Source organism: Cricetulus griseus (genome assembly GCF_003668045.3).
Source record: "Cricetulus griseus strain 17A/GY chromosome 1 unlocalized genomic scaffold, alternate assembly CriGri-PICRH-1.0 chr1_1, whole genome shotgun sequence".
NCBI classification, from domain to species: Eukaryota; Metazoa; Chordata; class Mammalia; order Rodentia; family Cricetidae; genus Cricetulus; species Cricetulus griseus.
In genome coordinates this window covers 208,605,229-208,624,079 of record NW_023276807.1, presented here as the reverse complement: position 1 = coordinate 208,624,079, position 18,851 = coordinate 208,605,229, and the positions used below count along the sequence as shown (strand labels likewise).

Below are 18,851 nucleotides of genomic sequence, written 5' to 3'. Positions count from 1 at the left end.
TTCATGGAGAAAAATATTCTTACTGAAAAACAGTGAATTATGTGCATCTAAAAACAACAGGATATTTTACTCACCCAGGAATAAATGCATCCCCAGGAATGAAATGAGGACTGGAAGCATGGCTGAGCACCTGGAACACCTCTGCTGCCTTTCTGGAATAGCTTGGCACATGCAGGGAGTTCTCAGTTCTTGAAGATAAAAATCCTAAAATGAAATGAAATGAAATAACCCTGCAGAAGTGATCCTGGTCCTGGTCCTGGGAACTTTCTGACCTCTGACTGTGTTCACTTCTCCACTTGACAGATATTCTAAGAACTCAGCCAGATGCAAGGAGCAATTGCAGAAATGGAGGCTGCTGGTCTGTGCAACATCGCCCTCTGGCGGTCAATGCAGAATAAAGACTCAGAAGCAAATCTAAGTGCTCTTTTTGTGTAGAGCACACCTCATGTTTCTAAGCTAATTTGTGCAGTGTTGAGTCCTAACCTAATGAAAAATAGGCCATGCAAAATGGAAGGGTAATTTTATTAAAAAATGATCATATGATAAATTATTAAATTTGGAGGCCATTACCACTTGACTATAAAAGCAGAAGCTGCAAGCAGTCCTGCTGCCTGAAACATAGTCAAAACCCAGAGATTGGATCTTTAATGTGTATTTTGTTGAATCTGGGATGCCAGAGAAAAATCTGCCTTCCAGACATTTTCTTATCAGCATTTTTGTAGAGAGCCAGAACAATGGAAATCAATTTGAAGTTCAGTCTTATCCTTCTGGCCAGATGGCTCTTGGATCTGAGATGTTCTTCCCATTTTCCTCCTCCCCACTCTCTCTCTCCTCCCCCATTTCCTCCCCACCTCTCTACCCCTACCTCACCACTTGCTAACTGAGAACAAACAAATCATTAGCAGTGTGTTTGCTGCAGATTCCTTCTTATAGAAGAAGTCCACACTTGCTCTTGTTGTTCATATGCAGTGCCCTCTCACTGTGCCCCAACCACAGCCATTACCTATGCAGACACATTCAGGTCAAACGCCCTTGACTGGCCTTTATATGCCTTTTCTGGCAGTGAACAGCTAATTGAGGGAATTTCTGGTGGGATATTAAAAAAGTGGCTTTGGTGGGATGCAAGGAAAAAAAAAGGGACACATAGAAAATAGTAGTTTAAAATGTGAATCCTAAGCTGGGCAATGGCGGCGCACACCTTTAATCCCAGCACTTGGGAGGCAGAGACAGGCGGATCTCTGTGAGTTCGAGGCCAGCCTGGTCTCCAGAGCAAGTGCCAGGATAGGCTCCAAAGCTACACAGAGAAACCCTGTCTTGAAAAAAAAAAGAATACTTGCCTTTAAAAATGAAAAAAAAAATCTATTTCAAGTATAATTGTGAAGATCTGGTAACTAATGATGTGTAATATGGAGAAAAGACAGCAAAACCCCATCATCATTCCGTCTGGATAGTCTTGGGAAGACACACCATCAAAGCAACAATAGACTGGAGCATCTGCTGATGGAACTCGGCTGATTAACAAAGGCACTTATCACACACACACACACACACACACACACACACACACACACACACACACACACACACCCCTACCTGAAAGGATTAAGATTTAAGAAAAGAGTAAAAGAAACTAGATCCGAAACATAGACTCCTTAGGGGAACAGCAATGAATCATAGCTCAGAGAAACAAATCATGAGAACAGCTTGACCTAGACACACATCAGTATCCAGCAGTTGTAAGTGGGTGGATGTTGGGTAGGCTAATGAAGGTAGTGTTGACTGTGGCCAATAGTCATGCCATTCTGAAGGAGAAGTTTTTCTTCCCCCTTCAGCTTTAAGACATCTGGACTAACAGAAGATTAGATGTTAAGTCAAAATGTGTAGAACTGTGAGATAAAGGAGTCATTTTGCAATGAGTAAAGGGTCCCTGGTCCAGAGGAGATGATATTCTCTGTCTATGCACTTAATAAGAGAGTCATAAAACACATGGAACAAAAGCTGAGAAAATTAAAATAAGATAAATCTACAATCGCAGTTATAGAGTGTAATGCTCACTTCCAAGTACCCGATAGGACAAGGTACAAACTAATACTAGATTAGAGCAATCGATTATGAGACCAAATTGAAACCTGTACTGCCATCATACTCCCAGTGCAGTGGACTTTTTACCAGTGGACAAGCAGTGTTCTATAGACAGACCATACAATCAGACAGTTCAAAATACACCAGTAAACCTGCAGGGATTGAAGCTACATCACATACTGTATATGTTGGTCACAAAATAATGTAGAAGTCAGTCACATGACAAATGGCAAAATAACACTTAGTATTTGGAAATTAAATAACACATTTCAAGTAACCCATTGATACTGATTAGGGTAGAGATAAAACGCGTCATTAGAAACAGCCTGTGGATATGTTTTGGATATGGCTAACAGGGTATATAGAGGGAGACATATAAGGTTTCAGTAGAGAAGGAAGAGTTCAAACCATCAATGGACAGTTACCATGAGACTTATGCATCATCGTTCTTGACTGTTTTCCAATTCATTTTTACTTAAATAATTTATTTAATATTCACTGGATAATTTCTTAGGACCCTCATCCCCAAATAAAAGAGATTTGTTCTCTCCTTTTCCAATTGTTGAATTAAATATATGAGAAAAGTTACTTGAAACAAAAAATCTGACAATGATGCAAGTTTATTATTTTCTTATGCTGGCTATTAGCATGGTATATAGTTCTTTTTCCTTGCTTTCATTTTTCAGTCTGTATTTGTCAGTAAGAAGCAGTTTTTCAAAGAATGATATGTATTGCATGGTGAGGTTTTAGACTCACTTTATGGTCCTTCCCTTTTGATTGTAATGTTTTGCTGCTTATATTTAATGTAATTACTTAGGATCAGGCAAAGTATGGAGAAAAAATGTGGAATGCTCAGCCATATATGTTACATCTATAACACACATACACGCCACCCCCATACACACAAACACCCCAGAGAGAGAGAGAGAGAGAGAGAGAGAGAGAGAGAGAGAGAGGGACACAGAGATGGACAGGGACAGGGACAGGGACTGGGACAGGGACAGGGAGAGAGAGGGGGACAGGGAGAGAGAGAGGGACAGGGATAGGGAGAGAAAGAGGGACAGGGAGAGGGAGAGGGACAGGGACAGGGACAGGGACAGGGACAGGGACAGGGAGAGGCTGGGGCCCATCTTAAAAGACAGGTAGAGAGACTATAAAAAGATGACTTATGGACTGGATAAGACAGAAGCACTCATGAACTCACAGCAACTGTGCTTGCCTATCCAAGACCTGCACACTATCAAACCAGCATTCCAGCATGGATCGGGAGGGCCCATGACTCCCACCACAGCTGAGGAACTATTGACAGCTGATGACTATGAGGGGGAGAAGAATCGGTTTTCTTTATGGGGATGGCATTGGTGGGTTTCTCCTGTTCCCACATCCACTCATGTGTGTGGGCAGAAGTAATTGTACTTAGCAGTTACTTAAAAAAGAGAGAAAGAGGACATGAAGTTGGGAGGGTTAGGTGAATATGGGAGGGGTTAGTGACTGTGTAGGTAACTTATTGGCTCACACATACATGTAACAAAAAAATTACCAACTTCCTAATTAGTGAGACCTTTCTTTCCTCCAGTGTTTGGATAGGAGGCTCATTTCTTTGTTTCTCTGTCTATATGGCTTTACTAAGGGACCCTTGCAGCAACTTAACTATCACTTTCCCTAGGGCAGTCACATATTTCTTTACTGTGCTGAACTACATCAGCACATTGGATACTGAAAAAGTGCACCTAAAACCCACTTTGCAGTTTCACTTCCCTTTCTCTATGGAGTCATGATAGTAGGTGCTTTATTGCAAGCTTCTTCTCTGTTAACAATACACTTGGCCACATTTTACATTTTATTGATTATTTTTCTAATTAACATTATGAAACTTTTATAAATTCTGAATTTAAGTCTTTTTTCATAAATACGCATCACAGAGATTGATACGATGGCACATCCTTGTAGTCCCAGTTACTTAAGTAGAATGGAGCAGAAACACCATAAATACAATAGTTTTGGGCTTGCATAAGCAATACTGAAACCTTTTTTTTCCCATAAAGAAAGGAATAAAGGATGAAAAGGAAAAGAAGAGATGAGGGCATGGAGCATAGTACAAAGGACTACAATTCTGGAATTCAGGAGGCTGAGGAAGGATGAGCATGAGTTCAGAGCTCCAGCATGGGCTAAATAGCATGACACTGTCCCAAAACAAGCAAAAATAATAATTAACAAAGGAAAGGAGGGGGAGAGAAAGGTGGTAGGGGAGGGGAAATACCCAGTGGAAATACAACGTCTTAATCTGCAGATGGGCTTTCCACCTTAACAGTGATTTTTTTTCCCACTCAGATCAGGTCCCTGTTAAGTTATCCAGATGATCACAATCCTTATGCCTCAGTCTTACAAGTATCTAGGTTTTGTATGCACCTGCCTTACTCGAGTGACTTTCTCCTGGGGCAACTAAAAGTATGTTTAATGCTAGTAGAAGGTAGCTTTGAAATTCTACTGAATTCTCATTAAGAATAGTCTTTGTTGGCTTCCACTGCTTCCAGAGAGAAGGCAGGCATTACTTTTAAATGTGATTCTCGGGTCACAGTATGTAATCATTCTCTGGCTATTAGCAGGAGTTTTTTGTTGTAGTTGTTCACTTAAGGTATACAAATTCATCTGTGCCTCCATGAGTTTGCCTCTGTTCTTCTGCCAAAGCTGTAATTTTGGATTTGTCAAGTTGCTGATCCATCCTCAGGGTATTCATATAATATTTCTCCTTACTGAGGCTCTTCATCATAGAAATCAGTGTCTACTGAATAAAGATGCTTGTAGTGAACACAGAGATTGTTGAACAGGAAACAGTTATTGAAGCAGTTAACCTCATAAGACCATTGTACAAACAATGACTACAATAGTGTGTGACTTCCTGCCTCAATAAACAAACAAGCAGTCATTTGTTTGAATATAAAGTGCCCCCAGAGGCTGTTATTGTAGATTTAATCCTTCATCCAATGTTCAGGGGTGGGAAGTGATTGGATCATCAGGCTCTGCCTTCACAAATGGATTCATGCACTAAGAGTTCATAATCTGATGACATTGTTGAATTAGTGGGAACTTTCAGAGTTGGGGCCTCACTGGAAGGTGACTGAGGCTGTACATTGTTCACAGCCCTTTATCTATCATGTTCCACTTCTTGAATTGATCAGTTCCTGCCACATGTTCCTGATCCATGATGTTTTGCCTTGCCTCAGACCCAAAAGAATGAATCCAGCTAACGATGGACTGAAACATGAGATTCCATGAGCCAAATTCTATCTCTCTTTCTTCTAATCAGTTTTTCTATTTGTCATAATGATCAAAACTTGACAAAATGATTATGGAATTTCTTTGTCACTTTCAAATGGCTACATTTATGCATATTTAACCATGTTTCACTCTCCTTATTTGCCTTCATATAGTAGAACAAGATATTCTATGACAGTTTTGACTTGCATTGCATCTCAGTAAACTACAGGATACCAATGGAAGTGTGGGCTCTGCTAGAAGAGGCTGTGAACTCTCTCATAGGTGGGGAAATGAACTTTTTATTCTCCTTAGGGCAGAGGATTAGCATATTTGTTTTTGAATGAAGAATGTTTGTACACTATTAGCAGGCAGTGTAATTCCTCTATTGTCTTTATTTAAATGTTATGATTGAGTGTGTATGGATGGCATGTTGACAATGGGTACTTTTGCCAGCTTTGTACCATCTCTGCATCTCTGCATCAGTATCTGGAGGTGTGATCCTCAGAACTGACTTCTCTGTATTTCTTTGCCTCTGGGATATGAATAAAAGAAATCATGCAACACTTGCAAGATAGGTATGCTACAGAAGCTATCTCTAGTGTGCCATGGGGTTCAGGATTCCAGACACTAAGACAACCACTTGCTGCCACCAATCTGCTAGCTCATCTTATTGATAGCTAACAACTCCTCCATCTTCAATTTTTAACTTTCTCTACCTTGGACTAAGTATGTGGGTCTCAAGTCACACTACTGCATCTAAAGGTAATCCCCAAAATTACATTGAAGAAGATTCAGCAAAGTATTTCTGTGTTCTTCCAGAACATAGGAGTGACAGTGAAAGCTGAACAAAATCCCAGGAGCTCCTTATGAGGAGTTTCAGAGATCCACTCAGATGCACACCTGCAGGTTGCAGACAAGTGTGTAATTATGTCTGCTGTAGCTGTTGTCTGGATCAGAGGATTTCTTTACAAGTAAAACATCCTTCCATCTCCTTTGGAAACAGGAGTTAGAAGAAACTTTCTCCAAATATTATTTCTTGAGTATTTTACTCAAAAAACAGAACATAGAGAAGATGTGTAAATTTTCCTAAAGGTGAAATAATAATCATCATCTTAATTTTTAAAGCTTTATTTTTATTTATTTTAAGATTTATTTATCATGTATACAGTGCATGCCAGAAGAGGGCACCAGATCCCATTACAGAAGGTTGTGAACCACCATGTGGTTGCTGGGAATTGAACTCAGGACCTCTGCTAGAGCAAGCAGTGCTCTTAACCCCTGAGCCATCTCTCCAGCTCCAATAATTATCATAATTTAAAGTGTTCATTTCACTTTTGTTCAGAGCACAAATTTGAATGTAGTGGCTAGAATGTAAATCACTTAGGTCTCACCCCTTTATGTCTGTTTTAAGTATAATCAGAGACACAGAATCATAAGTGATATAGAAAGACATAAGAAGGGTGGAGCTGATAGAGTTGGCTGGTTTCTGGAAAAAGACAGTATTCCAACCATTCTTTGCACCCTGACCAGAAGAACTCTTGACAAATTAGGAAAATCTTCTCTCCACTGGGATGTTGCTTATTCCAATAAAATGTAGATGGTGATCTCCCTTGACTCCTACGGCTGCTTCCCATTCCAGTCTGGACACCAAGGATGGACTTGAGTTACTTTCTGGACCACAATGGATCCTGTGGAAACATTAAGAGCACAGTTAATTCTGTAAGGCAGCAAACAAAATGCAGATAAGAAGGACCCAGAGAGAAATGCAACTAAAGTCACAGTTTGCTTCTTTTCTCCAGATTTTCTGCTAGAACCACTGTGTTCTGGGTGCAAGGTTTTGTGCTTAATATTCTTAAGCATGTGAGAATCATCCATAGCAGAGAAGGTCAAGGCCACAAACACACACTGAGAACAAGCATGAGACACACATTCCTCTACACATATGTATCTGCTATGCCTAGGCTCTGGGTTCCATGTTTTGAGTGACTCCCAGGGTGCATAATACTCCTAAGGTTGTTTGGATCTTTTACTTTTGTTTTAATTTTTGAAATTATGATTACAGCATTTTCCTCCTTTCAAATTCAACCATATACCCCTCCCTACTCTCTTTCAAATTCATGGCCTGTCATTTTTAAAATTGCAATTATATATGCATGTATATGTGTGTGTTTATATATGTTTATATGTCTATGCATATACATATATTCCTAAATATAACCTGCTCAGTATGTATAATGTTACTTGTGTATCTATTTTTTGGCTTGATTTTAAGTATTTGTTAGCTCTGAAAGAAAACCCCAAGCACCCCAAAAGGACAGACCCACTAAGTCCCAGCTTCAGCTCAGAAGGATTGCTGGTAGATGCTTTCATCAGTCCTCTGGAAGCTATGAGAAGGGTTTCTGTATGCCAGGAAGAGCCGCTTCCTATTTCCCTTTCCTCTGGCATCTGGCTCCCTGTTGATAGTAACTGTGGTGCATAGCAAAGCCAGTGCTAATCTCCATGCTTCTTGGGTCCCTATTGACATGTGATATCAAAGTCCTCTCTAGCCTCCTGGCTTTTCTCACCTGCTCTGTACTTGTAACTTCCAGGTTATTTCAGTTCACAGGATTCCCTCCCCTCACCATTGCTACTACAGGTTTTTCTTTATAACCCAGAATATTTCCATTTCCTGCTCTTCTTTCTGCTCCTAAGAGAGAGATCCTCAGCCTTTGCCAGTCTGCCCTTTCCTCTCCTCTCTGCCCCATAGAAGCCATGGCTGTTTTGGACTTCCACAGAGGCCTCTGGCTATTCTCTTTCTATAATCTATATTCTCTCTTTATTTATTTATAATAAAACCCTTTTCCCAACCATGAATTGGTCAGTTCTGTGGCGTCTCCGTGTCCTTGCTCACAGTATTGGATAACCAACTGGGGTGCTCTTCCCTGGGTAAGACTAGTTTTTTTTTTTTTTTTTTTTTTTTTTTTTTTTTTTTTTTTTTTTTTTTTTTTTTTTTTTTGTCTTTTGCTACCACCCAATAGGAAAATGAAAGTTCTTGGGTTCCTAGACCACAAGACTTGTCTGTGCAGGCTAAGGAAATATGGCTAACCACACACTGCTGTTCCACCTGCTCTCTTCCCTTGGGTTAGACAGCATGAAACATGAGCTGAAGAAAAGCCACCAGTGCTAAGGCAAGAGCCACAGGTGCCACAGACAACCACTGATGACATTCATTGGAATAATTTGATAGAGAAGTAGTGGGGACCACTCTCCCAAGTTCACAACTTCAGGGCTGGCTCACCCACTCCTCCACCACCAGAGTTGGCTCTACTGAGCTGCCCAGGCAAGGTTCATGGCCTGCTTTCCTGAGTGTTGCACTGGTGAGGGGTAGGAGCAGCTCTCCCACCCTTATGACCTCAGGGCCAACTCTCCCATCCACCTCATGCATAGAGGGGCCATAGAGGGCATCTCTTCCTACCCATCCACCATATGGCAGATGAAGGGTGGGGCCAGATCTCCCATGCTCATGTTCTCTGCCTGGCGCATCTATGCCCCTGTAAACAGGGTCAGCTCCACTGTACTGTCTATACAGGATGCAGGGACCACTTTCCCAAGGGTTGCAGCTGGTAAAGGGAAAGGCCAGCTGCTTTGCCTGCTGGAAGTGGTAGGGGTGAAGGGAGAGAGCATCTGTTCCTCACTCCCACCACCACACTGCAGATGAGGGAGTTGGTACCAGCTATGTCCCTCTCATGCCCTCAGGGCTGGCTCATCGGAGGACCTGTCTACAGGATCAGTTCTACTGAGTTGCCCACGTAAGGTGTAGGACTCTCTCTTCTAAGTGCTTCAGAAAGTGAGGGACAGGGCCAACTCCATACAGCCTTAACCTCTCTGGTGGTATCAAGACCCAGGGAGATCAAAAGACACCATGGCTGCATCAAAGCCGTGAACCCAGACATGGGTCCCAGCAGCAGCCTAGGCCCAGACATCACCATGGCAATTAAGCCACCTGCCTCATCCCACTCCTCACCTCTTCCAGCTCTTCAGATTTGCCCCTGTTCATAGGACATGAACCATTCTGTGTCTCTCTCTCTCTTTCTCATACCACACCATATATTTGCTCACCATAGTAGCACCTGTCTGCCTGGTACCAGGAGGTCATGGGTGGGCCTATGCTTTCCCCTTGTAGCCAATTGCCCCAAGCCTGTGTGTGGGTCTCTTTGCCCCCTCAGTCTGCCATGGAGCCTGGAAGAGCCATACTTTTCTCATCACAAAGAGGACCTAATAGTGGCCAGCTGCAGGGCAGAAGTGTTTATGGAGTCCTCTCATGAGCCTTTAGCTAGAAACTCCAGGCTGCATTAGGCTGAGTTCCACCCTCCCCAGCTGCATGGTGTGGCGTGGAGCTGTTGCTCAGGATTTTATTCTTCATGCCTAAGGAACAATCTTCTGTGTACATACAATATTTTCTTTCCATGTTCATATGTAGACTGGATAGCTGATACCATTAATGAATTGCAGCATGCTGCTTGAGTGAAAGATGCCAAACATGGGAGGAGGCACACTGTGACTTTTTATTATCCCAGCATCCTGAGAAATCTCAAGAAAAAAAAATGACAGAACTCTACATTGTTGTACTTGGGTGAAGGGTGGGGGCTGTTAAAGGAGCCCGTGGCAATCTGGAGTGGCAGAAATTTTCAATAATGACACAAATGGGGCTACTTGGACATAAACAAGCATATATTTTCGTGAGCTCTGTGCTTATGTTTTCTGTACTTGTGTTTTAACGTATTTAAAATTAGGAGATGGAAAGAAAAAGAAAGTCTTCAAAACCACGAGACAAGTAACAGAATCATTGACATCCTGAAAATAAAACGTTACTCCTTGAGGGGAGGCCTGGATAAAAAGTGTGCAGCCTGGGGCCAACAGCACAGCACTGCTTTGTTTTATAAACATGTGGACTTTTAATAAAAATACATTTTAGAAGGAAGATGCCAAAATATGAGGAACATATGTGCTCTGGCCGCATCCCCTGCCATTGTTAAACTGAAGGACACTGGTCTTGCCATGGCCATTTCTTGAACTGATGACTATGAAGGACAGTAGAATTGAGAAAATAAAGCTACTAATTACATAGAATTCTTTCTAATATTTTGAAGATGATAGAGATGAAATGTGTGGCATTTCAGAAAAGTGTGTGCACCTGTGCAGTCTCTTTCCATGACACCCAGTACTAGAATCCTTCTGCTCCCTACCCCAGCTGTATCTTTGAGAGTCATGTAAGGGAAGCTCTGTAGACCTATATCCAAGAACAGGCAGCTGTCTGGGGTAGAGAATGAGATTGACGCATCTCAGTCCTCTGGATAAATCTCAGGTTTATTGTCTATGACACTGCTTGGAAGGAGGTCCTGAATATGGGGTAATTACTGATTTGGTGAGAAATGGCAAGGAGGGTTTTGTGCTTCTTCTAAAGCATAGGATTTGGATGTAGATAACTGAGAGTGCACAGAGGTCTTCAAACTTAGAAGTAGTGCTGTGTGGAGAGCTTGCCTTCTTTGGTACTGTGGCTTTAAGCCTTTCTGTTTTCATCCACAGAAAAAGATGTAAGAGGATATAAGCGGAAAAGGAATCGAGCCTAGCCCTTTCCCAAGATCATGACTAAACAAGTGTAGTTCTGGGTAACTACAGTGTATATCAGTACCACCTCCATCCTGGAATGTCATGGAACAGGGTTCAGATTCCTATATATTTTCCTTACAAGACTGGTTAGGAAAATAAAGTCTAAAAATCACACATTTGAAAGAATTATCTTCCATTTCCAGTGGATTCTTACTGTGAAATGACGTAAGCACCATTCCACCCTCTATTGGGGTCTAGGAAACAGCTCTGAGGGTTTGTGTCAGGGCTGCAGGTGCTGGCTGCACACTGTGCCTCTGTGGCACAGAAGTATGCAGCAGTATCTTCAGGCCGGGAAGCTTTGATGGACAGGGAACTGCTCTGGGTGGAGGTGTTAAGGGTCACTCTTAGTCTTCCACTCTGTTTTTCTTTCTCATTTGAGCGTATTAAGATTAGCATGGCAGGGCCTTTGCCTGAGTACTGTCTATACCACTGTAGGGTTGTTATGGATGTTTTGTAACTGCAGTTCACAGTGACATTTTCACCCTCCGGGATGCTCAAGGTCCAAGGTTTCTCTTCTCCTTGCAGGCTGTTCACCCCTATGTAGAAACACAGGCCACAGAACAGGAGTCAGTGCTTACATTTTCAAACTGCATCTCCAGATTAATAAGAAGGCTTCATCTCTCATGTATATGGACTATGAACTTTGCTGTCCCTGTTATCCTCACTGGAAACCCAAACTCACGTGTCAGTTGAAGCCATAGTGTCACCATCAACACTCCCAGGAGTCTGTCCATTCCTTCCATTGAACAGCAGATCACAGGAGATGAAGTTCTGGGCCTGATCACAAGTTTGTTTCTGAGAATCTACCTTGAAAAGCCTCAGAAGGAGGTTCAAACACCTCCTTCCTCCCCCCACCCCCGTCTTCTTCTCTCCTCAACCATCTCACCTCCACCCTCCTCTCACCCATCCCTCTGATTTCAAACCCAGAGAGTGTGAGGAAGGGGAGCCCTGACATCTGGTGGTGGCCCCATCATCTTGCTAAGAGAGCATGGGCTGCCATCATGAGCAGTGTGCACAGCTGAACCTACAATGCTTTCTGTTCTCTGCCCTTATTAAACTCTTGTTAGATTTCTTCAGCAGCATAGGGAAACAGAAGGCAGCAAAAGAAACTAGAGCCTGATCTCTACAACAAAGGACAGACACTCTCCTACAGGGAAGGGGGTAGTGTGTGGGGAAAGGATGGCAGTGACTCTATAAGGGAGGGGGCAGTGTTGTTTGCATCCATAAGGGGCTAGAGCAGTTCTGAAGTATCTTTGCCTGGGTTTCCCAGAGTGCAGCCAAGGGGTCCGAGGGCAGTGCCAGGTCCTAGGGCAACTGCCCACTATGCAGCTGCAGGATGATGGGGTGACTCCCATTCTGCATTCTCACTCCTTTCTGTTACTTTTCTTCTTAGTACTTTGCTCATCTCAAGAGCTTATTAGTTTACTGACGTAATAGTTTATTGTTGGGTGATTTTTCTATTATCTCGAAGGGTCTCAGATTATTCTGGCATCCTCACCTGTGTGCAATATTCCTTTAGAGTCTCTTGTAATGCTGACTTGGATATCACAGATAGTTTTCACTACACTTGGGAAAGATCTTTATGTCTTCAATTATCAAGGATTATTTTCTAGATACAGTATCTTGGTTGATAGCTGTTTTTTTTTTTCCTTTCAGGGCATGAAGCCTATCTTTTGGCCTTTAGTGTTTGTTGCCAATGTGAGAAACTCAGTCCTTCTCTCTTGGGACCACCAGCTTATTTTCTTTTTTCTATAAACTCATAAATTTGCCAATCAAAGCATGAAGAAAGCTCTGATTTATCCCCTCATTTTTTTTTTTTTTTTACTTATCTGTGTCTGTGGATTAACATGAACCTCAGGATCTTGAGAGCTACTGTGAAGATGGACCAGAGACTCTGAACCACACCCAAAGCAAGAACTTCAGTAGAGCTATGCATGGAATGATAACACTTCCTCCTATGCTGACAACTATGGAATCAGTGTGGCAGATCCTCAGGAAGATGGGAATCAATCTTCCTAAGATCCAGATTTACCACTCTGTGGAATCTACCAAAAAAGTTCCATTCTATTAAAGAGACACTTGCTCATCCATGTTTCTTGCTGCTCTATTCAAAATAGTCAGAAATTGGAAGCAACACAGAACAGATAAAGAGAATGTGGTACATTTATACAATGGAGTATTACTCATCCCTTTAAAAAATGACACCATGAGATTTTTAGGCATATGGATAGAACTAGAAAAAATCAACCTGATTGGGGTATCCCAGACTCAGAAAGAAATACGAAATGTATTCACTTATTGTTTCAGTCAGTTCTCACACTCTGAACTCTGATCCTTCCTTTAGCCCATCACACATATAGTTGTATAATCTGGGAGTGTGGTTGCAGCTGACAAAAGCAATGCAGAGAGAGCTATAACTAAAACAGGTGCTAACTAATAACTTTCTCAAGACACTTGATGACTCCTTGCTTCCCTTTGCAGGTCTGTTTTGTCAATGTGTTCCAGACATGACATCAAATATCTTGAGAAACTAAGGAAAAAGAAGTTATTACTAACTCTAAGGGAGACCTGTTAATGTATGAAAACATTTTCATGTATTGATACATGATAAAATCAGAACCATTGAATGAACTTGGGGGAAAGCTTCAGGGAGCATCGGGGTGAATATGCTAAGTGAGGGGACCTTTTCAGCACATCAACTTAGTAAGTGATAAATGGAGGTACTTTTGGTGGCCAAAGCCTGTAATCCCAGAACTCGGGATAGTGAAACGGGAGAATCATGAATATTAAGTCAGTTTAGCATCCGAAATAAAATCCTGTATCAAAAATAAATAAATTAATGAAAATAAATACAGGAAGGCAAGAAATGAGACAGTTAACTGACCTAAGAGACAGACTACAAATGAAAGAAAATCCTGTGAGCTATTCATCTGACAGAGAATTGAACCATTTAACAATAAATCAACCAAAAATGAGCCATGGATCTGAACAGAGAACTCTCAAAAGAAGAAATATAAATAGCCAATAAGTAAACCATTGAACATTCTTAGTCATCAGTGAAATGGAAGTTAATCTAATTTGATAGTTCATCTCACCCATTCAGAGTATCTATCATCAATTAATCAAATTCCAGCAAATGCTGGTAAAGATGTTGGGAAATAGAGGAGACTTCATTCACTCTGGGTGGAAGCACAAACTCATGTAACAACTATGGAAATCAGTGTGACGCATTTTTAGAAATCTAAAAGAGGAAGTGTTGTAGGCTGCAGCATTGTAATTCCTGGATATGTATCTGAAAAACTCTGTATCCTACTACAGAAACAATTGTTCAACCATGTTTATTACTGCTCTAACCATGATTCCTTGAAAATGAAGCCAGCCTGGATGTTCATCAACAAAAGAATGGATAATGAGATTTTGGTGGAGATTTTATATTATATATTTGTAACAGAGTCAAAAGACTGATTCATGGTGAACAGTGCCTAGGGGAACTGTGAGAGAAGCCGCACACAAAAAGGCGGAGGGCCTTTTACCTCAGGTGCATTTTCTTTGCTAGATTGTTTTTGGAAATGATTTACTGCCTGATGTGTGAAACATTCGAATTCAATTTATAAGACATACTTAGGTCTTATAGCTATAACACACAGACGTCAGATCATAGCTATAGAACACAATTCCAGTGTATCCTAAATATAGATATGCCTTCTGCCTTGCTTTCAGTGTTTCCCACATATAATCTATAGTATGTGCCAGGAAATTGTGTTTAAACTGTCCTGTCCTCAGAACACAGATCATTCTAGGAAATAACTGCTATGTTATTATTTAATATATGCTTATTGACATTTACTTACATGTTTTTCTGACCATGTTTTTCTGAATTCAAACAACCTTCTTTGGGTCATTGCTTTCCATGTTACATTTGTGTATAAAAGTACATTCAAACTGATGTATGTAGGGATGTCTACAACATTAGACTGTAGTCAGTCCCATTCTTTCTTCTCCTCAGATCACAGGTATAACACACAAGATCTGCACAGGTCATCCAAAAAGTCAACAATTATACACACATATATATGAATATTATTCATCTATAGAGAAAAATGAAATGATAGAAATTTGCATGAAAATGGATGCAGTTGGAAAATACTATAGTGAGTTATCCCAGTCTCAGAGACAAACATGCAAATCTTAGCTTGTAATTTTTATCTGTATGTATCATGTGACTAGCAGTATGTGTGGGAATCCAAAACTTAGACAAATACTCACAAGCAAGAAAAGAAGCATTAAGAGGGATGAGTGGGAATGGAATAGAGCACATAACCTGGAAGTAGAAGAGGGGATTCTGGGAAAAAGGTTTCCTTAAGAATGGGGACTTAGGAGATGGCAGAGGGGATAAGCTTGGGGAAGGGGAACCAAAAGTAAATATGCATGAAGCCACCCTAGACAAATGAGCTACTTTGTGAGCAAGTTTTTAAAAATTAGAAAACAAATATATTTTAATCAAAAGATCTTAAAAAGCAAACAAGTCACAGTGCTGTAGAGGTGGTGGTGCTCTTTATGACATGGCATGAAGTGAGTCTTACCAAAATAGGCACACAAAAAGTGTATACATGGTTTAGAACCATCAACATAAGAGAAGAGTAGAAAATATTCCAGCCAAACCAATAGTGTGCTTTTCCCTTTAGGACTGGTTATTTTCCAAATGTCAATTATTTGCTCAATCAATCAAACTCTCTCTACTCTAGCTCTTAATTCCCATTGCATATAGAATAGAAACAGAATTTCCCCAGCCTGTGGTCTGTGCTCTATCTAAGGCCTTAGCAGAACCCAGCAGGTTTGGGTGCAGGCTTCAGGTGCCTGGGGAGCACTGTGTGCTCACTGCACACAGGTAGACAGCTGAGTCACTGGGCTGAGAGTCTCTGATGTGCAGGGAAACATGCAGGCTGGCTTTATTGAGATGAACTGTGAATCTGCCCTCTTCCCTTTCACCATTGGAAAAGATGGACACCAGAGCCTTGGGGCCTTTCCCGGGATGCTGTCTGTACCACCAGAAGTACTGAGAAGCACTATCGCTGAAAGTGCAGTTGAGAGAGGCCGTGTCTCCTTCTGAGACACTGAGAGATTCCGGGGTCTGCTGTACCTTCTGCTGGCTGCTCACCCCTGTGCAGAAAGACAAAGGTCAGACAAACGGGACTGGATGCATATGGACACTAACACCCCAGAATGGCTCTTCCAGGGGTCTCCCACCTCCTTTTGTTTCTGGATGAGAACATTAGTGTTTCTACCCTCCCTCCTGATATATGTGAAGGCAACACCCTCACATATTGTAGTTATATGTTCCCATAGAAATGGTCAAACTCACCCCTCAGCTGAAGCCAGAGCACCACTATGGAAACACTTAAGGGATGCATGATTGTTTTCACTGAAGATTCACACATCAAACATAACAAAAAGGCTGGCATTAGCGAGTTCAAATTCTTCTGCTGTAAGATGCATAGAAAAGAAAACCCCAAACTGTTCGTCCAATTAAAAAGAAGTTCTTAGTTTTCTCTGCCACATCAAAAGCCCTCTGTCTCCCTCTAACCAACCCCCACAACACACACAGACACAAAGGACTATGGGAGGAATAGCCTCTGGGTCTCTGAGAAGATACTGCCACCATGTGGATTCACCTTAGTGTCAAAGAAATATTTTAAGTGCAGACTCTTCTTATGTAAAGTATTAAAACAAGCAACAGTTTATTCAGAAGAGAAGTTTAAGGATTTGCTCAAGTTTAATGTATGAGTGTGCTTATGCATACATTTTTCACTAAATGGCAACTTATTTTCAGCAAATAAATGCTATTTCTCTAGTCACTTTTCTGTAACAATCAAATAATAGTTTATGTCCTTTATCTCTTCTTTGTGTCAGCTCATACAACCCTGTATTGTTCCCTCATTATCAATATTAAATTTTCTACAATTAAAAAGATCTATTTAAAATAAAATATCTTTAAATATGGCTTAACATATATGGCTCCAACTCATAGCCTAGATACATTTTATTCATGTATTTGTCTATTTATTCATCCTTTCCTTTTTGGACATGTTATGTATGTGTTTGTGTGGGGGTGTGAACTCATCAGTGTGGTTTTGTACACCTGTAGATAGGTTACAGGTCAACATCAGGTGTTGTCTTTGATTGCTTGTTTTATTATTTAAGGCATATTAAAAAAAACCTGATCAAACAATAGGAAAAAAACTGTTCTAGATTTCACTGCTGTATCAACAAGCCTTGTTCTTCTTCCCTGATCACCCTCTCCAATACACAGACACAAAAAACACATGAGAAATTGCCTCTGGGTCTCTTTGAACCTAGAGCTCATCATCACAGGCTGCCTTGTCAACAAACTCCATGGACTGGACTAGCAATAAGTGGGTGCAGTACTGGATAAGTACATGTGTTCTGGGTATCTGGACACAGTTCTTCATGTTGATGAGACAGGCACTTCACTGATTGAATCATCTCCCCAGTTCTTGTTTATTTTTATTAGTAGTATCATTCATAAAAATATTGTGCTTGTTGTAACATTTTCATACATATGTATAAGGTTGTTATTCATGTTCATGCCCCATTTTCCTCGTTTGCACTCACTGGTGGTCAGATGAGCTAATTCCATCATTTGGTTAACATGAACAGTACCCAAACAGTGTTGTACCAAAACAGTACCAATACGTGTTGTGCACGTATCCTTATTGTGAACTGAGTTTGATTCCTTCAGATGCACATCTAGGGGTGGTAAAGCTAGGTTGTATGAAATTTATATTTTTAGGGGACTTTTAGCAAGGAAACATTACACTGAATTCCATAATGGTTTTACTAATTTATATTCTGATCAACTACATGTAAGAGTTTACTTCACACCATCATTGCTTTTTGTTTTCTTTATGATAGCCATTATTTGGGGGCTAAGATGGATCCTCAGCATAGATTTTATTTGGTCGGCTGTTTCTTTAGCAAGGTGGTAAAGCCTATGTGCAGAAAATTTCTGGTAATATGTGCCCACTGGTTCTGATTGCATTTAAGGAAGATGGGACTCATGCCTGGAACTGTCAATGAGGTGAAGAACATGTGACTAGATAGGTGGAGCTAGAATTATAAAGGCTCTTAATGGCATGTTGCTATTTCCATAAATCAGTAATCATACAACCCTCATTTAGAGAAGCTGTACAGTAGATGGTGATCAATATAGAGACCTAAAACTAGTCAATGTGAAGAGAATAAAAGACTTTGAAATTCTCAGTCCTAATAGGACATCCATATACTCCCCCTTCTATTAAGACTTGGGGTTCTTCACAAAAACAGGAATGGAAGGATTGTAAGAGTCAGAAGTAGTGGATGACTTCAAGGAAACAGTGTTGTATGAACAAACTAGGCAGATGTGCATATGAACGCACAGAAATTGAGACAGGATGCACAAGACCTGTGAAATAACAATACAGAAAAATCAGGTGTTCCCTTCTTAAGGCCCACAGATCAAAGAGATTTCAATATCTAAGGACACAATCTAGGGGAGATTTTGCAGAAGACTTCCCATCTACAAGACAAAAGAAGATTTATTAGAAAGCCTCCAGATCTTCCTTGTCTTTGTCTCCAGAGCATCCTCTAGCAATTTAGTCATTTCTTTACCAATGTAGGCATGAGTACCTGTATCTTCATTAGTGACCATGAAGAAATTTGCTCCTACTAATGTAACTCAAATACTGTGAGAATAATTAATTTCTAATTTAATCTTGCCTGTGTAAGATCCACCATTCACAAATATTATATATAATAATTATATATAGCTATATATATAATTATCCACAAATATATTTGTTCAT

The 18,851-nt window shown here is 40.8% G+C and overlaps 1 gene segment (V, D, J or C); it reads right to left on the bottom strand.

Annotated features, from left to right (window-relative positions):
- LOC103161741 overlaps nucleotides 1–16,400 on the bottom strand; it is an 842,827-nt gene extending 826,427 nt beyond the window's left edge. Inside the window, 2 exon segments of the C gene segment in view lie at nucleotides 15,869–16,149; nucleotides 16,352–16,400. Of these exon segments, the coding sequence occupies nucleotides 15,869–16,149; nucleotides 16,352–16,400 (330 nt within the window).
- Nucleotides 16,401–18,851: the final 2,451 nt, after the last annotated feature.